The sequence below is a fragment of the Megalops cyprinoides genome, chromosome 20, assembly GCF_013368585.1.
Source record: "Megalops cyprinoides isolate fMegCyp1 chromosome 20, fMegCyp1.pri, whole genome shotgun sequence".
Classification (NCBI taxonomy): Eukaryota; Metazoa; Chordata; class Actinopteri; order Elopiformes; family Megalopidae; genus Megalops; species Megalops cyprinoides.
In genome coordinates this window covers 10733037-10759140 of record NC_050602.1, presented here as the reverse complement: position 1 = coordinate 10759140, position 26104 = coordinate 10733037, and the positions used below count along the sequence as shown (strand labels likewise).

Sequence of the window (26104 nt, the reverse complement as noted above, 5' to 3'; positions counted from 1 at the left end):
GCTGCTTTCTATGGAAATCTTAGGCCCTCAAGAGAGAGTTTCAAATACATTAGATCTGTAGTTTGAAAACAGCAGGGGAAATATGTGAAATGTATCTTCAGCAGGGGAAATATGTGAAATGTATCTTCCCCTGTTCTTGCTGTGGTCACTGCCACAAGACTGTGTTTCTCTAGTTTCGCCCCCCCTTCCCCCTCTATTCTGAAACTGTGTCCAGTTTCCTGCATGTGGGACTGAAGGACAGCCAAGATGGACTGATTTCCACAGAGAACTACATTTCCCAGCAGGCCTCTCACCTTCTCATAGTATTTGACCTCGTACTCCAGGATGACTCCATTGGGTCTCTCGGGCTGCTGCCAGGCCAGCGACACAGAGTGCCTGGTTATGTCATTGGCTTGGAGGGAGGTGACCGGAGAGGGAGCTAGAGGAGATACATAAACAAAGCCATGATTACTCAGTGCTGCCATGACATCTGCAGCTTATCATTCCTCTCAGAGTTTATCTTACAGTATACTGTGGTGAGAAACATTTTTTTGCCTCATGTTATTTCACAAGAGCTGAGGGAGGTTAATGTCACTCAGGTCAACTTAACAATGTTCAATCATTGTTTTGGCTGTATGACCTTTTCCGGCATGCTTTCGATTGTGTCTATAGTAGCTGTGAGGAATAGAACTCAGGATTTGTGGGGTGCGAGCTTGAATCCAGAATGAGAAACTTCTGTTGTACCCCTTAGCAAAGTGGTCTACCTCATTTTCTCCTCTTCTCAGAAAACCTCAGCTTTGCAAGTGCCTCACAGTATGGGTATGCTCTACCTCTATAAATTCCTAATGTGTAAATGGGAGATAATGTAAAAACATCACCATAGTTTGGCATTGTTCACGGTGATCACAGCAACAGTTCTGTTCTCTAAGGCACAACGTCATTTGATGCAATGCACATCCCAAAATGGCACTATCAGTAATTTATATATCTTTATCAGCCCTTCCGTGCTGTCTCTAAGGTGAGCTTTAAAACCCACTCTTGAAATAAACCGGTTGCCTTTTCCAGCCCATGCATCAAACACCTCCCGTCTTTCTCTCTTTTATTGGAGGCTGTAAAAGCTAAATGCCAGAGTGAGGCTGGGCGCACCGGAGGACAGACTCACACAATCCACCCAGCAACTGCAGGCACCGCTGACTCACTGAATGACCCCTTTGGTCTTAACCGCTCCAATGCCTCCACACGAGGACTATGAAACCGCACAGCAGTTATGAAACAAGCCTAAAGATAAGTGAATGAATGAATCAAGCAATCAGTATTATTATACTTCATAATTACTGCACTTTGACTCATTGTCGAAGGTTTGATTAATGTAACCCTTATATCACACTATTGTCATTTAAGAGACGTCCTTCTCCAGAGCGACTTTATATAGGTTGCAGTTTTTCCATGTTATCCATTCATACAGCTGGATATTTACTGAGGCAAATCTGGGGTAAGTACCTTGCCCAAGGGTACAGCAGCAGTACCACAGTGGGGAATCAAACCAGCAACCTTTTGGATACAAGCTCTCCTTACCACTGTGCTACACTGTATCCCCTAGTTAGTACACAGGACCAGTTCCTGTAGCACCGTGTGGCGTTGGCGGCTCGGCGCCCGGCCCAATCCCACTGCCCGGCCCAATCCTGCCGCTCAGCCCCTTCCCGCCGCAGACTCACCAGCCTGGTTGGTGGTGACGGTGACGGACACGGCCTGCTCCCGCCCAGGGCTCTGCTTGGACACGCCGTTGACGGCCCACACCTCGAAGGTGTAGTTGGTGTGGGCCTGCAGGTCGTTGATGGAGACGCGCGTGCCACGCAGGCTGAGCTGCTGCGGGTGGAAGTGCACGCTGCCGCCGCAGGGCTGGCACGCCACCGACTCCGCCCCCCCGCCGCACCGCTTGCACACCACGTTGTAGCTCAGGTCCTGCCGGCCGCCCGTCGACGCCGGCGGGCTCCACTCCAGGTTCACCGACGTCTCATTCACATTGGAGATGAGGTGCTGAGGGGCTGAGGGGGGTCCTGGGATGGGGGAAGAGGCGGGGGGGGGGGGGGTGAGAGGAGGCCAGGAGGGAGGGGAAAAGGGAGAGAAAAGGATGGAGCAGGGAAGGTGGAGGAGAGGGGGAGGCAGAGGAGAGGGAGAATGGAGAGCAGTTAGAGTGAGACGCCCACAACATTTCGCCTCTCAGCAAGACCGACGCTGAGCAAGGGCTTCAGCCGCACGCAGAGAGGATGGCATTTATTGCTGTACACTTTGGCCACATTTACCAACACGCTCCCTACCAATAAAGCATTTTGAATTTGAATTTATGACATAACTGCGCATTTGCACATCAGACACATGCAGAGAAGGTATTCAAACATCACGGAAACAGCGAGTTAATGTACCCTCTTTCATTACTCTCGGCTGAGATACGGTACAGACAATGAGGTGACTGACGGGCCAGGTGGGCGTGACACATTCCTAACGCACCGGCACCGGAGTGGAGCTGCTGTTTAGCACTGAAGCGCTAATGGGGTGAATTAATGAGGGGCAGGGGAGCGGCAGGGACATGGGGACAGCCTGCCCACCAATGAGAGGAGCTGGTGCTGTGCGTCTGTGCTGACTGCTGCTCTGCAATGGAGGGGGTCAGAGAGAGACAGCTGCAGACAGCGCCCGCTCCCCTCAGAGTCAAAAGGGGGTGATTAGCACGTACGGGAGGACAGAGGGGGAAAGAGGGAGAGACAGAGGGAAAGAGCGAGAGAACGGGAGGAAAAGAAAGAGAGGTGAAGAGAGGAAAGAGGAGGGGAGCTGGCTGGTGGAGAAACACACTGGCAGTGAGAGAGGGAAAGAGAGGGGAGGATAGAAGGAGAGAAAAGAAAAGGGGGCAGGACAAACTAGAATGGAAAGAATACTAGAGCGCACGCAGCCACACCGCAAGAAAGAGAGAGAGACAAGAGAGACAGAAGAGACGATGACAGATGTCGGCTGACGAGGTTAGGCACACATCCCCTCTTGGCCTTTTGGTGGAGATCAAGTGTCACGCACACAGGAACACACACACACACACGTCGTGAGGGGCTCAGAGGCCGGGCAGATGGGGGCGTTTACCAAACGATCTCATCAGGACACCCAGCACCCTCAAATCCATTTCCTCTCCAAATGAAAGAGCCATTATGTAGCCTCATTAGGCCGTGCGGCAACGGCACTCTCATTCACCGACTGAACGCAGCATCTAATTTGAGGTGATAGGGGAATCTTCAACATAACGTTCCCTTATTTTAGCCTTTATTGGCTTTCAGCTCATGAATACAAATCCTGCCCAATGGCCCAATTAATGTTTTATACTGAGTAAAGTTTTTAGCTCATCATTATCATGTAATTTGAGTTTATATATAGGCTATATTCTTGGATGTAATAGCTCATTCAAGTCACATGCAGGTTGTATTTCTTTTTCAAGTAGAAATTTATGTAACAGACCCACAGGGCTTTAAACTGTACTTTTCCTTATTTTATGACTAATTTTTTATGGCGGACAGAAGGCATACATTCCAAGAGCACCCTCACTGTGACCATGTTCCACTCCCATCAGCACCCCCCCCAAACAGCCTGAGAACTCCCATCGCGGGACAGGCGGGCGGTTGCTTGGATACAGGGAAGGAAGGACAGCAAAGTCATTCTCATCGCATTCTTTTCACCAAAACAGGTTGTTGCTAAGCCTGGTCATTACTGCACTACTGTACTGGGGGGGTGGCGGGTGGGGGGAAATCACAGGCTCTATTACATTGCAGCTGAATCAAAATAACTGTTAATGGGGAGGGAAAAAATACACAGTGGAAAAAATAAAGATAATCATTTCTTCACTGAGATTTAATCATCAGCCTGAGGGGAAAGACACTTTGTTCTTCTGGGGGGGGGCAATTTCAGCGTTTGAGTGCGATGATGTATAAATAAGCACTGCATTTCATGCTTAATTCAGTCCAGTGTAATTCAAATTCAAATAAGCTTTATTAGCATGACAAAGCCTGCTTTGCTAAAGCAATTGAACACAATGCATTTTACATTAGGTACAGGTACTGCATGTATTGTAGCTGTATAACTGAACAAATCTCTCTCTCTCTGTCTCTCTTTCGTTTAGTTAGTGAGGCAGAGTGGTGCGGAGTGGTGCAGAGTCAATGGGTAGAGATAATGCACAGGGAGTCTCTGAGTGACAGACATGCTTAACCCTTCGTTGTCCCTGCCAGCTGAACCTGGGAATCCCAGGAAAAACATCAGGGAGCTCACGTGCCAGAGGTCAAGGGGTGAGAACCAAGCTAAGGGGGTAAAGTACACTCCAGCACGCAACCGTGTTGGGGGGGGGGGGTGACAGGCGAGCGGACATGACTCAGAGTGTTATCACTGCAGGGGGAAGAGCACCCTTATTTCGGTTAGCGTGGAAACGTGTTGTTGCTTCCATTTTGCCCTGACTCACGCGATGACTTTGTGTCTGTTCTTCCTGCTCGGTTTCTTTGTTCGCTGTGAGAAAAAGAAACGACGGGAGCGTGGAATATTCCGGAACACACCTCTGGCCCTCGCTGGCCTCTGGCTCCCAAACGTGCCAGTTGCCTCCTGATGATCTTTGAAACATTTATTGAGATAATGAAAACAGGAACCGTGGTGGCTAGATGCAACTAAATGGTGTTCTGTTTGTCGAGATTCACAGAAATTAATTTATTCAATCATGTACACCACACCCCTCCTCACCCTTTCTGCCCCTACTTCCACTAACACAACAGTGGCTTGTCTGAACACATTCATCTTAGCACATGTTTGGTCTCAAAGCTGATTTTCCAACCAGAGAACTCAATGTTTGTTGTATGTTTCAGGCCTTCATTGGTATGCTGACACACTGACAGAATGCTGACTGTGAGCAGGGATTGGGAATTTAGCCATTAATCAGAGACTGCTGTGCACGCACACACACACACACACACACAGAAACACACACACCCTGTGCTAGTTGGGTGTATGAGCACTTACGGGTGCAAGGCATGGAGGCGGGGTCGGTCTCGGAGCGGAAGTAGCCCTTGTCACAGGTGCAGGAGGTGGAGCCCTCTCGGACAGAGTAGCTGTGAAGGGGGCACTTACTGCAGCTGCCGTCCGTCGCTAAGGCCCTGAAGTGACCCACCTTACAGGCTGAAAGAGAGAGAAAGAGAAAAACGTCATTCAATATGTTTTATTCAAGAGGACTGGATGGTGCAGTGTTCACAGCTCCTTATGTTTGTGGGGGGTGGGATGAAGGGGATACAATACTAGCACTTTTTTTTTTTTCAAAATAAATATATCAGTTACAATCTGGTTCTAAGACTGACAGTGTGACCCAGCCTTTATGGGATGTGAACACACTAAAAGCACAACACTGACACCCTGCATGCAGAATTCTACAGAAATATACAGAGGAAAAAAACAATACTTTAACCAGCACAGAATTTGGCCACATCCACAAGCATGTGATAAGATTCTGGATGTAGTTTAGAACATCTGAAATCCAAGAGCAGTCCCCTGAAATGTGCCACCCTCTAGAAGGTACCGAAGCTGACTAAATTGCTGATTCAAACGAACACACACCAGGCGCAGACCAGCACTCTAAGTAAGTCAGAATAATTCGAATTAGTGTAGTGGTAAGGAGGAAGGCGGCTCATAACCCTGATTGTTGGTTTGTTTCCCAGGAGGCTCAAATGCTTTTGTATCCATAGGAAAGGAGCTTAACCTGAATTGCCTCAGAAAATATTCAGCTCTATTAACAGATCACGTGTAAAACTGTATCTAATATCTGCTAAGCAGATGTAACGCAATATAAATGGATCATTGTGACAATGAAACTACAACACAGGACAACTCTCACTCGTTAACTAGCTCTAAAACAGAAAACCACATTTGCATCTTCTCACACGTGCCACAGTGTCCAAGCAGAGACAGATACAGGTCAGCACAACAGTCCCAGCAACCATATCAAAGGCCACTTAGAAAGGCAGACACAAGCAAGCCTGCTTAGCCAGGGAGGACAGGATCTGTGGTTACTGTGGGAGAGGAGAGCTTGAGAGAGACGCACTCTCTCCAACAGTGCAACAGATCCTCTGAAACAAAGGGAACATTCAGCTCCTTCCCCCCGTTTCACACACATGAGCGCCACAGAAAAGCTGACAGCCTTGCCGGGCGAAGGCCCTACAGGTCATCTATTGGCCCATTATGAAGCTGCCTGCTGCGATCTGAGGGACAGACAGGTGCCCCATACAGTGAGGTAAAGGGGGACTCAGAACAGTCAGAGTTCTCATTTTGATGATGTCTTGTTGTTTATTTATTAGTATTATTGGATTCTGTGATCTAGTGACTGATGTATGGTAATATACTTGGCTTCCCTAGTTTAGTGAGGTTGCTCAAGTTAACTTAGGGTAGGGCTTGAATAGTGTTACGCTCACACTCACTGCTCTGGGAGTGTTGTTGGTCTGGTCTGACACTGTTGCCCATCCAACTTGAATGGATACACTTCTGTTCTTTTGCGCTGGAAGTCGCTCTGGATAAGAACGCCCGCTAAATGACCGTGATGTAATGTAATGTCACTGTTGTTGATCCTATGATTTTTTTTTGTTGCTGTTATTATTCAACTCGCGCTTTGCATGAATATCGTTTAGTATCCTGGCCTGCACTGGGTAACACCTCGTTTTAATTTCTTGCAGATAATGTGCCTTTGAGTGAGCCAGAAAAGAGAGACAGACAGACAGACAGATGGAGAGGAAGGAGACAGAGCTAGGATGAATGGCTGGGTGTGTTTAAAGCTTGCAGAGCCACATTGTGACTGAACTTTAAGTGGGCAGGAGGGTGGGTAGGAGCTCATGGAACAGATTATTCAAATCACATGCACACACGCAAGCACCTACCCACACAGACACGCATTCCCACGGACTCACACGCAAACACCTACACGCAAACACACGGGCACACAAATATACATGCACGCCCACAAACACATGCACAGCACCTACCCACACGCACAGGCAAGCACACAAACACGCGCGCAAGCATTTCCACACACAAACACATGCAGACACACATGCAAGCACCCACACACACACAGACCTACACGCATACAAACACACAAACGCAAGCACCCGCACACAAACATACACATACACACAGGCACCTCCAAACACAAACACACGCAGACACACAAAGACATGCAAGCACCTACATGCACAAAAACAGACATATATGCACGCACATACACAACCCCCCCCCACCCACACCCATTCTCCTGCACATCCGTTGCAGTTCCTTTTCAGTTGTCTGCCTCTCTCATCCTTCAGTGTGCGCAGCTAATAAATAACAGAGCGACTGCTACTTCTTCCTTTTTTCTCAGTCACAAAAGGAATGTCTGAATGAGAGAGCACTGAATGGCCACATTATTTTTATGACCGTAATTATGTGCGCTGGTTATATCTGTGGAATGCAGCACACCCAAGTTCTGAACAACCAGACGGCTGGATGTGCCGATTCTCCTTCCCTGGAATGAGGACAAAGGGTTTCAGAGCTTTTTCATCTTGCATTTATAGCACTATCAATACTTCCTCCCGACACAGAAAGCATATCCACGTGTAAAATAATGGACTGTTTAGTTCTTTCTACAGCCTGACCATAAACCTAATCTTCCTTTTTACAATCACTTTACACAGGGCGAGGTCCTGTGTGTTCAGTTTCATAGTAATCCAGGAAACGTCAGCTCGATTTCTCAACTCTCAAAGTATGTCTGTAGGTGTGTGTGTGTGTGTGTGTGTGTGTGTGTGTGTTTGTGCACGCGTGTGCCTGTGTTTGTGTTTTAATAGGTACTGGAGTCAGCAATGGATACATTACACCCATAACCGTGACACAAAAAGATCGTCTGTCAATATTAATGATGTCCAGGACTTGACGACAGCAGCACGGTGAAGTGGGTGTATCAACACCACCGGGAAACAACCCCATCCTAGCAACATGACTAGCCATATTATAAGCTGTAAAACATATCCACTTGGAACCATTTCTTCCAAAGGTCTGTTTAAAATGGACCAGAATCCGCTGCAAACGCCCCAGTTTTGCAGCAGCCCTGCAAAGGAGTTCTGAACCTTTCAGAGTGAACTCTCATTGGAAGGAACACTTCCATTCTTCCTCATCCTGCTAAGGACTGTGACCTCATGTACGACTCAACATTCAGCCAACTCTTTCATGTTTACACTTAAAGAAAAAAAAAATCCAGCAGAAAAGTACTCTCGTGGCCAAATAAGATCTAAAGAGGTCTGGACTGTGACTCTGGTTGATGTGCTTTTGCACAGGGTTGGGAGAAAGAGGAAGAGAGAGAGAGGATGATTGGAATAAGACCTTCACAAGGCTGTGAGGTTCTGAATCTTCAGATCTCCTTCAGTTCTAAACCCCCAGGGGGAGGGGCCCGTCCTAACCTCCAGCAGTGGAGAGAAGAGAGATTATCCCGAGTCCTCTTTTTTTTTTGTCTCAGCAAAAAAAAAAACACCGATCGGAAATGAGGGACAGAAAGAAAAGCGGAGGCGGTTATTCTCGAGGGTGACGTCGAGGTCGGCGGGCCCTTTTACAAATGGCAGCTTTTATCGATGTGCGCTGGAGAGAGAGAGAGAACAGAGGGGCTCCCGCTGATCGGCACTGGTGCCCTTTGATAGAGGGTTGCAGGGAGTCAATTGCAGGAGTCCCACTCCGGGCCCTTTGAGTGAGACGGAGACCCCTTTATCTGCTCTCCCCTGGGTTATCTGATGAGCCCACCTGCTCCGGGGCCCTCTGCGCTCACTCAGGCACAGTGAGGTGGCCCAGCTGTCCCCGCTGCTCTGACACCGCTGACCTGGAATTCCTGTCCTCCCAGCAGCGCCTGTTGTGACAAATACAATAGGCTCCCCAGATAACCCTCGGACCCCCCCACGAAGGGCAATACCTAGCGTTCTTTCATGGGCCGGCGACCACAGGGGGAGGATAAACGCTAGTTTATTGGTGCGGCTCGTACGGGGACTGAACTGATGAGTTATTTTGCCCTTTCATAATGACGCAGTAATTACCGGCCTCTGCCCTGTTATTCAGGGTCATTACTCCCTCCCCCCCCCTCTGTCCCAAACGGGAACAATGTGTTCTTTTAAAAGGAAAAAAATGCTTTGAAAGCTTTAACGGGTTTAAGCATTCGCTTACCTATTTTCTGTGCTGTGTGAAAAAAAAAAACAAGCTAGGGTGGAGATATGGGAAACAAAGGATTCTGGGTACATTGTGTGTTGAGAGAATAGAAGGCATACAGGTATAAATGTGTCGGTTATGTACAGAAATCTTCCCAGAAAACAAAAAGAAAAGAGGAAGAAAACAGAGACGAAAGTCTGAGAGTTCAGTTCCAGAAAAATCCAGTACAGTTTAGTGTGTCTTGGCTGGGAAAGAGAGAGAGAGCGAGAGAGAGAGAGAGAAATGGAGAGAGAGACTGACTTTTCAGTCAACTTTACTTTATCAACTTGGACAAAACAAAAAAAAGAACATACAAACACAATGAAAAAGTAAGTAAACAATCAAGCATACTAAATTAAAAACACATCCAACAAAAACACAAAGAAAAAGCAAAAAACATGCAATGAAAACTGCAGAAAAAAATACAGAAAAACAGAACATGAACCTTGCCCTTTCACAAACAAGCACATATACACAAACACACAAACATGCACGCATAAGCACACATGTGCGCATGAACACAGAGAAGAGAGGGGTCTGAGGGACAACCGTATCACCCCCAACCCCCCCCCCCCCCCGGCCAAACCCACACACACACACATACACACACACACACGTTTTCTCTCTCCTCCGTTCCCCGGTCTGAAACTCTCCTTCTCTCAGAAGAAAAGAGTTCCTCAGGTGTCGGAGCCCTGCTGCCCTGGGATCAAAGCCAGACAAAGATGGCGCTGAATTACTGTTCCCTCTGGAACCTCTCAAACAACACTTCCTCACGGTTTCGTATTATATACATACATATGTCCTTTCTGATACTCAATCTCTCTATATATAGCCTTCCCTCCACTCTTTGTCACTCCCTTTTCTCCTCTCCCTCTCTCCCTCTCTCCCTCTTGCTTTTGTGTCCTGTCACGTGAGCGGAGCACTTTTCAGGGGAACGTCAAGGATCTTGGTGAAACGCTCGCAGTAAAATGGCTTGTTTCTCATATGTTTAGGAAAACCTGTCTCCCTCTATCCACAAGCAAAGAGACAAAACAGCACATTTTAAACCGAGTGCCACACAATCCACACTCAGACACAGCTCAGGGCCTGTTTAAGAGCCGGGCTGGGCCTCTCCCTGTCCAAACAACCATCTCTCCCCCTTAGAAGTGAATGGCTATGCATAATGTCGCTTGTTCTTTCAAAGCCCTTACAGTGGCTTTGATAAGTTTTTGTTTGCCATAAAACACAGTTAATGTAGTTCTCTTATGGTGGTGCTTCCCAGTGAGTCCAGATTAGGGTTTTATATTCCAGGTGGCTGAAGGTCAAAAAGTACTACAGAAGGAGTATGTCTGCTGAGACCATAAAATTGCTAGGGGGCAAAACACACAATAACACAATGCTAACGTACAAAATAACTACAAGAGGGAAGAGGAGATGTTACAAAAGTGAATCAAGTATGTGCTCTGATGTCGCTGTGCTCAGAGGGGCCACATTAGACCCCAGCACCAACAAGACCAGCGTCATGTGACCCAAACCCCGCCTCCACAAATGGCTGGGGAGACACCAGAGGAGTAACACACAGAGAACACCACAGGTTACAGAGGGCAAAAAAATCTGGCAGGCACACAGCGCAACAGCAGGAACCTGGAGGTAAACAAACTCAGAAACACTGTCCATTGTCTTTCTAAATTTCCTCAGAAAGCCCTAGAGACTGCCATTGACCAAATTAAGCCAGGCAGGAGGGGGGTTGGTTGCTGGAATAGGGTGGGGGCTTATTTTCCTGAATATGTGTGCTTGAAGGTCAGGGGGTCACATAAAACCTTAAAGTGAGTTATAGCTGCTTTGGGGAAACAATTAGGAGAGGAAATTACTCATCTCTCGGTTGGGGGGGGGGGTGCCGGATTCGCCAATCCCCCTCCCTGATGTTTGTACCAAACATCCTGCCGAGCATCTTACACCCAATGGGAAAAACAGATGGATTTACACCTCTGTGAGCAGCTTAGCCAGCCTTCGCGTAGCTGCTGTGTATCACACCTGAGGGGTGACACTATACTTCAGCAGAGGACATGAAAGAAAAATCACTTCTCTCTCCCCATCACAGACTCTAAGAGTTGCACTTCTTCAAAGGTGCATCCATACCCTGCCCTCTTACCATTACTCTAACTGAAATTCTATTACCTGATGGAGTTATACAAAGTGAATACTCCATTTAGGTAAGACGCTCTGCTTTGAATTGGTTGTTGAAAACAGACACATTTTAACCCTCATGCCGAATTCTTGAAGCGTCGTTTACAGTGTACGGCTTGAAAGACCATAATGTCTTGGAAATAGAGATGACAGCCCTGGCGGAAATTCTTCCAGCTGCCTTTGTGGGCCCACAGTCATTAACCCTGGAGGCCGGCCCCCTTGAACCGGCTGCCGTGGGCGCAATGTGATATGCGGGTTAATGGCTGTGGGGTCATAGCGGGTTAGCCGGCTAATGCATTGTCTCGCGTTAAACACAGACACAAGAAGGTGCGCTGACAGACAGAGCCGGGAGCTAATGACCCAGGGTCCCGCAAGGGGACCCAAACCTGTAGACGCCCCACGTCGATAAGGGACCGACTGGAGGCTGCCAGGAATGGATGCGAAACAGGCCTCATTCACCAGGGACTGAAGGACTGATGCATTCAGACCTGCTTTATGGACACAGGCAGTCTTCCTAATGGATTTTAGGGCATGGACATGTTTTTCAGGGCTCGAGCATATGAGGCTAACCCTTACGCCCCTCCATCTCTCAGAGACATAAAGACAGAAGAGCATAAACAGAGAGAGTGAGAGAGACAAAGAGAGAGCGAGAGAGTGAAAAGAGAGTGTGATAGCGTGTGCATGTTCAGCAGGTATTGCGCGTGCGTTGGGAGAATACTAAGAAGTGCTTAGTTGCGCAGGGTAGAGTGATATTGATTTCTCCTTACAGGGCTTGGGACCTACCAGTCAATGGCTGTTTAAAGACAGCACCAGGTTTGTAGCCCCCCCCCCCCCCCCCCCCCCTTTCCCTTTCGGGTAGTTTCAGCCAGTTCACTCTTCAAATTACCCCCCCCCCCCCCAGGCAACATCCGCCACAAGACGGAGAGAAAAATGTGTGTGTGCTAGACCTTCCACTCCCTGGCTTTAAGGCATGGGTCTGAGATACATAGGTGTAGATCAGCGGGGCATATTTGTAGAGGAGAGATCAAGGTGTTTATGGGTTGTCAGTGTACAGGGCCCCGTGCCTGTAACCGGTCTGATGAGGTATATAATATTTCTCTGCTCAGTCTACGCCAACTCAGGCTACCAGTTCAGCCAGCAATTCCTTCCTCTCAGCGTAGACGAATGGGACCACTCCCCAGCCTGGCGGGATTTAGTCAGCTTTAGAACAAAACCAGAGCCATGAGACAGACACTTTTCAAGGTGTTTGTGTGTAATTGCCAGCCGGAGGGAAGTGAAGGAGGGGGGATAAAGACCTGTCACGCAAGTGTCCTATTAGTATTTAGGTTAGCGCTCGCTAGGGTTAAAGAATATACGGCAAAGTGAAAATGGCTTCTGAATGTAACAGTTTAGGGAGGCGCAGAGATTCGCATTAGAGAGATAAGATCCATGATAAATGGGTCTACCGGAGCTGTAGGTGAAGAGAAGGTCAAGTTAAAAGCACAGGAAAAAGCTGTGCAGTACTCCAAATGACAGCATTAGCACAAGAAACAAATATGAAACCCCTCTCTCTCTCTCACTCACATTCTCTCTCCTCTCTCTGTCTTCACCCCTATGGCTCCTGTATCTCCCTCTCTCCTTTCTCTCTTTGCCCGTTTCTCTCCTGTATCTCTCTTTCCCCCTCTCTCACACGAAATAATGAATGAGTACACTTTCCCCCCAAAACAATCGGCTCAATAAGCCGTGCGATGACCCCCTCCATTGTGACCCCCCCTCCCCTTTTTCCGTCTTTCAGTGCTCCCCCTTTCCTCTGCTTCCCAAACGTGCTCCCCTGACCTGTGGATTAGCACTACGAACACGGAACCCCTCCCCGGACCCCCTTTCTCTGCCCGTCGGCCCAGCTGTCAGGGCCTGCCCGGGTTCCCCCCCCCCCCCAAAAAAAAGAGCACAGAGAGAAAAGAGGGGTTCTCCTGCCCCCGGCATTGGGGGGCAGGGGTATTGATTCAGGGGGGGCTTTTGACATGCTAATGCGCTCGGCGATGGTTTTCCTCCTCCTCTTTTCCCAGCCAGGTCTTCAAAGGCAGCCTGATTCTCAAGGGGGGCTGGGGGGGTGCGGTGCAGTTTACTAAACAGCCCCCCCCCCCCTCCCAAACCCAACCCCCACCAACACCAACACCTCCCAAAACGAAGAGCAGGAGAAGACACCACACAGGCAGACACAACAACGCAGGCTACTGCACAGCAAAGGGAAGACCCAATCTGCAGAGGAGAAGGGGAAACAGCCTGCTGCAGTACACACCTACTTAGCAGACCTCCTTACACAGACCGACTGACAGTGCTTGCATTCTCATATGTTTACCGTTTGACACATCTGGATGTTTGCTGCAGTGTATTTCCTTTCTCAAGGGCAAAAACTGTAGTGACCCACTGGGAGACTGAACTTGCGACCTTCCGTTTACAAGCCTTAATTGCTTCTGCTGCATCCCTCTCTCTGCCTGAAGGAAGGAGAGCGGGGCCCGCAGAGGCTTGTGTGTCAAAGTGTTGTCCGTCCTGAGCAGAAAGTAAAGCATGCGTCCAATCTGAAATATATACCGTGATGGAGAAATAAACCTACAATGCAAAACTAAAGGCGAATAAAGGAGAACGACTTAACTCTTCACTAATTCCGAAACCAGGAAGACTGAGTTAGCCTGCTGCCCCTGGGCTAATTCGTTTCAGCGGGACGTTGGGGGTGATGTGTCGGGGGCGTGGGGAGGGAGGTGTTCATTTCAGTCACACTTCTAAAACCGCATGTTTCTGCCGTGAATTAGCCGTGTTCGGGAGCAGGTGATGAGAGGGCAGAGGAAAAGTGCAGCGCAGTGATTTATGCCCGGGCGGAAACCGCGTGAACACCACGATAATGATAACCGGGTCCTGGGCGCACACTGCGAGGGGGATTTCTGCTAATGCCTTGAGGAAGACCAGACGCACTCAAAAGATATCTCACTCAGCTCTTTAAATTACCTGAACAGCGCTGCATCGATGTCAAAGTAACAGCCATTATTAAATCCAACTCACTGACTGCCTCAGGGAAAATATAAAAACCTATTTTCTTTTTTGTCTATAATTTCCCAAACGTCATACTCCACTGAGGGCACCAGTGCTTTTTACAAAACAAATACACAATCAGAGAAGTCTGCAGCGATTAGGGAACAATGCTTTTGACCAGAAGGTTGCAGGTTTGAAATTTGGAACGGGTCAATGCTGCTGTGTACTTAACGTTCTTAACCGCTTTAGTGAATATCCACAATCTGTCATGGACAAATGGTTTTGCTCTGAAAATAAATAATATAATGAAATAAAGGGGTACACACTCTGTATGTCTGTGTGCCAGCACCCACCAGGAAGAATGCTTGCTGCTGGTCTGTAGTGAACACCTCCCATTTCAGTAGCGCTCCAAATAGACTGTTGAAGCAGCACAACAGCCTTTCAACCTAATTGTCAGTTATTAATGATCATTACTGAAACAACACCAACAATCTGATTTTGATGCACTTCTCCTGACACTTGTGATTAAGCGAGAAGCGCTAATTGACAAGCGGTGGCCCCGCCCTCCACAGCCGGATCTCGAAACCGTTTAGCAAAAGCCTCACATCTCACTCCAGCGGCATGCCGGCCTGTTTTTGTTTCCTGGGGTGACGATGGTCAAGTTTAACGCGGCCTCAACGAGACACAAAAGAGGGTTGACAGCTTGTGGGACCGAAACCCCACCCTCCCCCCAACACCCCTATTGCCCTGGACTTCTGCCCCAGAGCCCCCCTCTGGTTACCCGGGTGACCCCTCTGGGAAGAAGCCAGACAAAGCCCAAATACGGGCTCGAAATGAGAGGGGGAGCCAAGCGTTAACCAGCAAGGCAAGCGCGCGGAGGTCGGGGGGTAGCTGCTTAAACCGCTATTAGCCACTACATTGGACAGCTCTGTAGCAAAGGTGCCAACAGGAACGTAAAAGAGCACAGGCAGGGGGTGACGAGGCAGAGGGGCTGACATGAGCAGTGTGGTATCAAAGCGCTGAAGAGAAAAGACCTCCCGTTTTACAAGGGTCTCCCTTTGTTTCGCATCACGTAGAGTGCTGCTAAAGTTAGCCGGTAATTATACGCAATTTAAGCTGTTAACGTTATCCCCCTGCTGCATGTAGGCAGACAGATATTGCATCTGGCTGATCATCTGCAGCTACTGCAGTGAAATGCACCGGCTCAGATGAAGGGGGGCGGCTATCTGCACCTCTGCGAGTACGCATGGACATGCATGTCCAGATGGGCGCTCTGGTTACACTGAAAATGGTGGAGCCCCCGTGTTCCTCCGATAGCCCTGCCTGTTAGAGGGGATCATTCCACTTCTCCCGTCGATCACTTGCAGGCGGCTGACGGGAGCTGTCAGGGCCACACTGACACCACAGGGGGCAGAGATGGTGGGCAGGTCAGGGTCAAGGGGAGAAGCACACAGGCATGCACATGCTCGCACATAGACACATGCACATAAGCACACAACTCTCACACATACACACACAGAAGCACTTTTACAGGGAGGAAACTGAGAGTATGCTAGACTACAGGGATGCAGACAGAAATGGGCAGGTTCGCAAAACATGTCCAGAGTTAGCATTGGCTGACTTCGTACTCCTTGGATTCAAACTGTGAATCAGTGAGCAGAAGGAGGAGGGGGTTCTGCTGCTGGGGAGGGAAGCTGTGGTCACTGTGCCGGGGGACACAGGCGTACCGTGCATTTCAGTGGCACATAAAGTATGCAAATGAGGACCCTGCTAGCCACCAACCAAAGGACAGAACACTTCTTTGCCTTTTGTTCATCCTCTCTCTCTCCCTCTTTTATTTCCCTTTGGGCAAACAAACCCAACCATTCAGAAATCACAGACAGCAGATCAGTACAATGATGCTGTTGCCGTTTCAAGAGTGTTGTTGCAATTTGGGTTTAAGGGAGCCAAGGTTTTGAATGTTTGTAATGTGTGATGAATTGCGGCCGTCTTTTGAAATATTTTGCATTCAGTGGATGTGTAGTATAATACAGGTCTTTATTTACAGTTGTTTCAATAAGGGACTTAGCAGTAAAAGCTTCTCTCTCCCTTTCTCTATCTCTCCCTTTGTCTCTCTTCTTTCTCAGACAGCTGATGATTCTTTCACAAGCTGAGAGGAAAGGATAGGGGAGGAGTCACGACTAGTGTCAAGAGAAGACTGTGACAGGAAGCAACATGTGTACTCCCTATTAATCCCATAAGCATAAGCAGGACTTGAATATTCACAGCAGGGCCAAGAGACAGCCACACAGTCTCTGGCTCGGAGACAGTCATTGTCTGACAGGACAAAAAAAGGGAAGAAAACAGCACTCTCAGCAGAGCATGAGGAGATGTACACCTGCTAAACACAGGCAAATACAAACTAGCCTCACACTGACCGGACACAAACCTGCTCAGACTGAGCGGACACACACCTGCTCAAACTGACCGGACATACAACTGTTCAACTGACCGGACACGCACCAGCTCAAATTTACCGGATACACACCTGCTCAAAATGACCAGACACACATACCAGCTCAAAATTACCGGATACACACTTGCTCAAAGTGACCAGACACACCTTTTCAAAATGACCGGATACACACCTGCTGAAAATGCCCAGATACACGCCTGACTAAAGTAACTATTCTCCACAGTCAGCAGAAAAGCAGTGTTTAACATTGTTTCAGCTGATGGCAGGAACTTGGGATGAACCTGGCTTTTGGATCTCGCTCAGCATTTTCCAGTATAATCCGCTCCCACTCTCTCCAGAGGGAGCTTTAGAGCATGTTAGGGTTGTTCAGTGTTGTAGCTTATCTTTTATCGTCGGTGAAACAGGGTAAGTCTCTTGGGACCTGGCCATTACCCAGCTGAGGTGGAGAACGGAGTCTGCCTCCTGTAGAGGCCTGACGCTGCGCTACAGCCTGGCCACAAGACCAAGGGGTACTTCCTGAGCCAAAATCACTCTGAGCGCCACCGACACCACACTCCAACAGATGATATCCACCAATAAGACAAAAACGAACAAAAAAAGCCCCTTTCTCTCCCTCTTCCCATGTCTGTCTCCCCCCTTTCAGAAGCTAAACATGCCTGAATAATTATTCGAAAGACTTAAAACATAAGTGGGTAGTGTGTGATGTTAATGAGGAGGGCATTCTTGGTTTGACATGCTCGCTATATTTGTCTGCGCGGTTTTCTTCTCTTTGCGGTTTTTTTGTGGTTCTCCTTTTTGTTTTACGATTTTCTTGTCCTCCTTTTTCCGTTTTTTCCTGTTTATCTATGCTCTTTTTGACAGCTGCTAAATAAAGAGCCTTTAAAAAGTAAAGTCCTGGCAGGAGCCCCAGCTGTCAGTTTTGACATCTTCATCGCTCGCGACCCCTGACCCCTCGTCTGACGAGCGGGGAGGACGGTGACAAGGCGGGGCACCTCTGACCTCCTGTAGTGTTTGTCCCGTCGTGGCTCCTCCCTCCCGCCCCCGCCCCCCCGTCGCCCGCATAATGGGGGCATGGGCGCCGCTCGGGGCCCTGGAACACCCCACGGAGCCCCCTGCCCTGCTACCCCTCACATTGACAGTGAACCTCTCTATTAATCCCCACTCCAGCTGTCAGCTTACGGAAATATTAAATAGATCATCTCTGCTTTTCAAGGCTGGGAGAGCAAACAGCCTTTTAACCTCTCCCAACAGAGGAGGAGCTGGCCTCAGTCTCCGTCTCCTCTGGGCTAGGACCACGCTCTCATCTGCCCTCGAGAACACATCACAGTCTGCATATTTATATGTGCTAGTCACGCTCAGACATCTGCTATATCACAGACCCACATACACCCATACTACTGAAACCAGCCTTATCGCAGACTTGTACTGCACATTACTGACATCTGTCATATCACAGACCTGCATGCACTCATACTACTGAAAACAGTCATGTCACAGACCCATGCACACCCATTATACTAAAACAAGCCATATCACAGACCTGCCCACACCACACCACACCACTGACATCTGCTATATCACTGATCCGCATACACCCTTATTACTGAACGCAGCCATATCACAAACCCGCATACACCCATCCTACTGACATCTGCTAGATCTCAGACCCAGATACAATGATGTACATGATGGTATATGATATTACATGAATGTGAAATGTTTGAGCAAAATGGAGCCTGACTCTGAATCCAATATGCTTTTATCATGGTATGTTTTTCCTACTGATTACCCAGTCCAATTTAATGGTCATTTAACCAACATTAGGACATGAACCAACGCCATAAAATGTGGCAAAGGAAAATTCCCATGCTTCACAGAGGCCCTTTGAGAAGGCAAAGTGAAACACCCAATTAAAGTAAGTCGTGTGAAATCTCCATGTGAAAAGCAGCCGTGGTCCACGGTGAGTTACGGCCTCTCTTTTACACCCCGCAGACGCCCTGGTCCTTCCCACTCAGGGCAAAGAAACACGGTGGCATTCCTGAGAATCCCACCCTGTGCTGACCCCCGCCATCTGTGACCACCCCCCGCCACAACCGGGACTCCCACTTCCACCCATGAAAACCACAGCCCCTTAAATCACTGGCCGTATTTGTCATGCTGTTAGCCTCCTGACACTGCGCTCCCCCGTAATTGCAGGAAAGTGGAGCGGCCTGCCTGCTGTTTATCTCCCTCTTCAGGCACAGATGCCCTCCAGGACAGGCCCACTATTTCTTTTGGGGTGAGTTCACATGAACCGTAAAAGCACCTGGGAGACACTCACATCTCACACTCCACTGGGTGTCAGTCTCAGTGGTGCTGAATATTAATGATGATCCAATATCACAGACATATCAGAGACCTTCAAGGACTGGATACTGTTACCCATTTCTCTATATCTATCTGCCTTTTCCTTCTTTTTGTGTTCTTCAGGGCCAGTTACATACCTTATTTGAAAAAGAAAATGCCTGTCCAAGTGCTAATTGTAATGAATTCTGCTAATAAATAAAGAAAGCAATTTAAATCTGCTCTATGAAAACTAACACTCGACACCAACGTTTGTTTTCCTGAACTGATCCCTTGGGAGCTGTTTTAAATTGCAGAGAACAGCAATCAAATTCAGTCCTTTTTACAAACAGCGCTGCCTCTAGAGCACTTCCCCTCCCTTCCCTCGCCAAAAACCCCTTTCTCATTTCAGTAGGCTGTTACTGGATATGGACGTTCCTGTAAATGATGGACTGATAAAGAAAACCCAATGAGGCAGCAAAAAAGCAGACACGCTGACAGAACCGCCTCTGTTCTGCGGCTCTCGGACCCATTGCAAAACCAGACAGAGAGCTTCTCCCACACCACTAACGCAGTTTAAGAAAATCATTACCAGAAGAAAAAAAGCTGAAGAACTCTGCAGACACAGAAAATACAGTGAAGGCTACCTACTGGGACTCTCAAGCAATTTTTCCCCTTTTTATTGAAATAAATCAGGGAAGTAGCCTTAGGTAGTGGTTGTTCTCTGCAGTGCAAAGCTTCCCCTGTAGCAAGGCATTGTATCACAATAATGTTGCTGCCAGAGCCAATTATGTGACTATGACGTCTGCTTAGCTAATATGGAATATGAGTGGGGATTGCCTTCATCACATTCACTGACACAGACTGTTACATACCCAAATGTAGAAATATACAGTGAAAGTTAAAAGTTTGGACACACCTGATTAAGATTCTGGGAAACATGTCCTCAACGACATTTTGATCTAAAGACTTATGCTTAAATGCTTGAAATTTGTTTCTTAGGCAGAAATAAATATTGAATTTGATGTCTATGTATGAATTTCTTTCCAAAAAATATTTTAAAAAATAGTACTTTGAAGAATCAAAAATATAACACTTTTTGGCCACTGCATAATACCATTTGTGTTATTTCATAGTTTTGATGTTTTTACTATTATTCTAAAATCTGGAAAACAGTGAAGACAAAGAAATAAAAGTGTTTCCAAACTTCTAGCTGGTACTGTATACAGTGGAGGGGGGAAGCAAATGAGGTGAAGGGAGTTCTGGTTTTCGGGGAGGGAGGGATGCAGGATGTTACCTTGGCAAGCTCCCCCGCGCTCCTCGAACCCGGGGCTGCACAGGCAGCTCCCGATGGGCACCAGCCACTCGCCGTCCGCCCCGCAGTACATCTTGGGCACCTCCCTCTCCTCGGAGTTGTCGACGCACGAGCCGCGCACCTCCACGAGGGAGGAGGTGTCCGCCCCTGTCACCGTGTCCGGGAACTGCGCCAGGTTGCGCACCGTCAGCGGGCACCGCTTGTGGAACACCCGCACCGACACCAGGGCGATGCAGGCGCCCACGTCCTGGAAGGCCAGGTAGAAGCCCTTGCGGGTGAGCGCCCCCACGTCCCGCACCTCCGTGTTCAGCTTCATGATGCGGTCCCCGATGTCCACCTGGGTGAAGCTCTCGTCGGCGGCGACCGTGTCGATCTTGGAGAAGAGGCTCTCGCGGACGTAGCGCTCCTTGTCGTTGTTGGACTCGTAGTAGTAGAGGTTGAAGGTCTCCTTGCAGGTGCCCATGACGCCGGGCAGGCTGTTGCAGTCCCGCAGAGTGAACTTGATCTCGATGAAGACGCGCTGCGCGCCTCCCCGGGGGATCCAGTCAGTCCGCAGCCAGTTGTTCTGGCTGGGCTCCATCACGTTGCACACCTGGTAGGTGCGGATGGGCGTGTTCTTCTCGTCCATAATACTCACCTCCTCCCACTGCGGGAGACACACACCGTTTTATTGTAATTACTAGCAGTGGTAGTAGTAGCTGTATTTCTTTCACCAAGACCACAGACTCACGACATACAAAAAGTGAGTGAAAAACTACGTTTGGATCCGTTAGATGACGAAGCTGCCAAGGATTAGTGTGAAGTCTGTGAACGCTCATGTGTCCTCGGCATCCGTCCTGCTATAACTTGAGACTGGAAAGCCTTTGGTACGGTTGCGCAACTCAAAATCTTAAAGACGACTTTAAGGCAAGATGACTGTTTTGCTTTGTAGCACTTTTTCACGGCCCAAAACCCTGTTTCGATACCTTGCGAAGACCGAAATTATAGATCGTGAGCCCTGTAGGAATACAGTCAACAATGGGATTCAGCGTATATGGGACAGTTCGTATTCTCCTCTTTTATTCTCCAAACCGAATCGAAAATCCAGCTTTAGCTGGGATAAAGCTGCACCTTTCCCCGATAGTGAGAGGAAAAAAACGGCCAATTCCAGTCATGAGCTGTATGCGCGTTTGTCGTCGCTGCCAGCGCCCTGTCAATCATTCCGAGGCGATAATGCAGCCGGCACCGAGCAGCCCAGCACCGCACCAAACCGCAGCGACGGGCCAAGTTTACGGATCAGCCAAAAAAAAGGGGTGGGTCGAGAATAAAAGTAACAATGTTCTCTTTTCCCATGTTTTACTGAAGGCAAGAATTATATTTTAGCTTTCCTTTCCATATGAGCTATTTCTGTACGCAGCCTGGATAGTGTAGGCCTATGTTAAAAATTACGGCGTAATTTGGTTACACTTACAAAGTTACACGTGGAAATAATGATTAGACGGAATGAATGCCATAGGCATGGCATATTGTCGTTCAATACGCCAGTACACCGAATTCTCAAGAACCAGAAGATTGTCCGCTTAAATTTACTTCAAAAATGTAGCTTAACGCAAGCTTTGGTTATCAACTTTGGTCATGAACGTGAATTGAGCAGCGAATTTTGTATCTTAGTAACACTTTTTTGCACACCACTTGTTACACTTAATTAAAAGGTAAAAAACAGATGCACTGTGGCCCTAGACATACCAATCAAACTTCCGGCAATCGCTGTATTCATCCAAAAGGCGTGACATTGTTATAATCATTCCAGGTGGGAATAATTTAAACCTCTTTTCACACCGCTACTGGGGGTTTTCTTCATTACCACGTTACCTTGCACCATTCAGGCGAAGGGATATAATGTTGCTCCACAAAAACATACTCGATCTACCCTCAATTCAGGAAATATGATGCCCATACACACTATCTACCTAGCATCTGACCGTTGCCGAGGGAGAAAGAACATAAAGGACTTTCTCTACTTTTTTTCCCATAGTGCAGTTTCTTTTTATGTTCGGGGGAAATACTTACCCCTCCTTCTGTTGGACTCGCAACCCATTTTAATTCCCCCTGAACTGTTCTGGAATCCAGCAACGTTACTGAAAAATAAAGGGGGACAGGTATGCCGTGTTAGAATCTGTATTTTTAGGCAAGCACAAGAGGTAACCGTTTAGTCACAATCACAACGAGCTCTTTGCTTACGAGTCCTTAGTATGCGTTTACATCATTATTGTTATCAGTTGAAGACCTGGGTATTATTATTATTATTATTATTATTATTATTATTATTATTATTTATTATTATTATTATTATTATTGTACTGTAATATAATACAAATGTAATTATGGACGGTGAGAAAAATATACTGAACTTGTTAAAGGTAAACGTTTAGGCTGTCAGTTTTAAACACTGGCGTCGTCGTCGTCGTCCCCATGAAATATACTGACAGATGACATGTTTAATCTCATCGAATGTGTTCTGAGGTAGCACGCACGACATATAAATAAATAAATACACAAATAATGTGTACACTTATTAATAAACAGGTGTGTACACATTACATTTATTTGAATGTCCTATTTGCTGCACATATCCAGCTGTCATTAGTAATGAATATTAAATTGTCACGTCCTTATCGGGATAAACCAAAACATGACAAATGGGCGCTGAGGGAACATAATCCGTTACGAGATGCCTATGAACTTCACTTAGAGACTCAGAAAGGTATCGTGTCAAAAACTCTTCGGGGGTGCTGGACGCTAGCCAGTCCTCTCCATTTGATCCTCGGAATGTGGCATTTGTCGCCAACAGATTTGAGTTTTACGTTTGTTTGTGAAACCATACTGTGTACACGCCGATTGTTGTATGAGCCACCGAATTTAATACTGAACGCGTACTGTGTGAGCGAGATATGAAAAAGCGCAGAACTGTAAACGAGATCTGAATCTAGAATGAATTAGTCTATCGCTCCTTGTTCGACACAATCTGACATCGGCTAAATTATGTTCGTGACAACTGTATATAGTTAAGATCTTAACCAGTTTGTGCTCTGGGCAAGGCGTCCTTCGCGCGTTTGATGTGTCTCAAGATCGATTCTTAGAATACGCAACAAATACACTGTGATTTCAAGAATTTGATGTGCACTATAGGAGACGTAAAATATGTGGCCCCTCTCTCAGTATTTCAGCAGAAGAGGTATTATCTTTGAAGAAATCACTATGATCCAGGCATCATCTCGACTAATGAAGCAAGTTAGATTCGTTATAAGCTAATTTTAAAACACCCATTACGCAACAATTAAATGGCAAATAAGATCTGACGCGCTACTATTTTATTGTGCATGCATATTGAACGTTATGCTGAGAATTTGGTTCCATTTTTTTTTTTTTTTTTTTTGCAAAAAGCCTAATCAGAAGTTTAAAACTGCACTTTAAAACTGTCTCGCAAAATAAATCCTGTTGATCAATTCTGCACATTAAAAAACTCTATGGTAATGAGAAATTGTGCATTTTAAGGCTGAAGTTTATTTTGAGACTTGTCTCGTGCTATAGACAAGAGTATGAGCGATTCCTGGTTCTCACAATCGACCCTCATAGTAACCTGCTCTGGAAAGCGGAAACCGTCTCTGGTCCAGCGTGAAAGTACATTACTTCCATCAAATGTTCCAGCTCCTGGTAAAACCCACAAAATAAAATAAATACAGGATACCATATTTACTTTAATCCCCGAAAAAGTGGTACTCTTTTCAAGCGCGGTTGAGGAATTTGGACCCGTACCCCACAGAATCGGGGAGAGCAATGTATCATATATGCTACTTAAGAAGAAATCAAAACAAAATTAAACAAAAACTCCAGAGAGATCCCGCTTCGTTTTCATCTCCTTACCTTCATTCGGAGGATAAATCCGTGCCGTGGAAACAAACGTAGAAATCCAAAACAAAATAGAAGCCACGGCGTTGCACACAGTTAAAGCCATTTGTGTCGTCGGTGTCTGTCCTTTCGCTCTGTGCGGCACGGTTGCTGTCTGCCCTGTCCTTGCTCAAAAGAGTATTTGAGGTAGAAGTGCGGAGCTCCGTACAAACTGCCAAACCGAGGGGCGTTTCTTTCCTCTCTGACGCAGCTGTCAATCCCAAAACGAAAAGAGGCTGCAAAGTAACTCTACATCTCTGTTACCTAACCCACCCATTATCCGCTGTCAGTGAGATCTGTTAGCGTGCGATAAAATGTAATTGTAAAAATGATCATACGATGCCTTTTCAACGACGTTCGTCCAAACTTTAGTGCGGTTATTTTAGTTATAAATTTTTACATCCAAATATAATTTCGTGTAATCTGTCTTTGTCAACCTGCCGCTTGGTTAAATGCTGTCATCAGCATTCTATCATATGTTAATATGATGAGGACTGTGTTACTATTGAATGTTCTTCACACAATATTGTATTTGATGATATCGTACTTTTTCCGCAACTGGCTCTTTAGTGTGACACGTTTAATTTACTCCGTAAACCTTTCTTCAATAAACGTATTACAGACAGGGGCAAATCAGAACCCAGGGCAAAAAGTGTAATATAAAGACTTAACGTGCAAAGAACAATGGTACCTCGGAGACAGTCCTGTGAAAATCACTTTTATGTGCATTGTATGATGTCATGTCACATTTCATCAAATGAAATTGAGCGTATTTCTCTTTCTCTAGCTGTGCATTTTGGAATGGCTCAAATGAAATGGTCAGAGAAAAGTCTTGACACAAGGCCGCCATCTAGTGGCTGTATACTCACGCAGGTGCAAATGCAATCGGAGGTGCAGCGTCGACCTTTTCGCTGTGCATTTGGTTGCATTCGAGAATCAATGAACGATCTCAAAATGCAACGTCCGTATTGGTGACATTAGCGTCTCAAGAAAATCTTCAGTTGAGACACTGAGAGAATTTGTCATTGTACGTGAAAAAAATCATTTCTTTGATTGTTGTTTTCACTTCTTGGAAGTATTGTTTTTCAAGGATGCCAGTTAAAAGTGCGTTAAAAAAACGGGCAAAGAAGACCTTACGTTTCCATGTTTTCTCTTCTTTTAATAGATTTTAGAGTTTTGATTGTGTTGATAACCTGGGGTGAGAATACTACTACATAACGCATACTGCAGCGTACTTTAATAATTATGCACTTGTTCATGTACATTTTTGCTGAAATTGTTCTAATTTTAGCTCATAAAATCATTCTGGTGAAAAGGTCCGTTTTGCGTCTTAGACGAAATGCAGAATGCTTATATTCAGTAGTCAATCAGTATTTTATTTTTAATTTATTTACCTTTTCTATCAGAAAGCTTTTAGAAACCTGTGTGAAGCACACGGACAAAACAGCTGGGTTACGAAAAGTAGCACGCTTTTCAGAAAGTAAAATGCTCTTTTATTATTTATTTACTTACATTCTTTTCTTTAAACGTAAAAAAGAAGTGAAAACCTGGAACAAAAGGGGCCTTCGTTTTGGAAGCTGACAACTGCAACTTTGTTTCTGCCTGTCAATGCACTTCTGTGAGGATTTCTTCTTTTTTCCACGTACACCTACGCAAGACTTGTCAATTTCCCGTGGTAGACG

The 26104-nt window shown here is 46.8% G+C and overlaps 1 protein-coding gene across 2 annotated transcripts in view; it reads right to left on the bottom strand.

Annotated features, from left to right (window-relative positions):
* LOC118795349 (ephrin type-A receptor 4-like) overlaps window positions 1–24577 on the bottom strand; it is a 35751-nt gene extending 11174 nt beyond the window's left edge. For both annotated transcript variants that reach the window (XM_036553777.1, XM_036553778.1), the window contains exons 1-6: window positions 24399–24577; window positions 22545–22612; window positions 20478–21141; window positions 5014–5169; window positions 1695–2036; window positions 294–418 (exon numbers count right to left, since the gene is read on the bottom strand). In XM_036553777.1, coding sequence (XP_036409670.1) covers window positions 294–418; window positions 1695–2036; window positions 5014–5169; window positions 20478–21141; window positions 22545–22612; window positions 24399–24489 — 1446 coding nt within the window. In that variant the 5' untranslated portion in view covers window positions 24490–24577. The remainder of the gene's footprint in view (window positions 1–293; window positions 419–1694; window positions 2037–5013; window positions 5170–20477; window positions 21142–22544; window positions 22613–24398) is intronic.
* Window positions 24578–26104: the final 1527 nt, after the last annotated feature.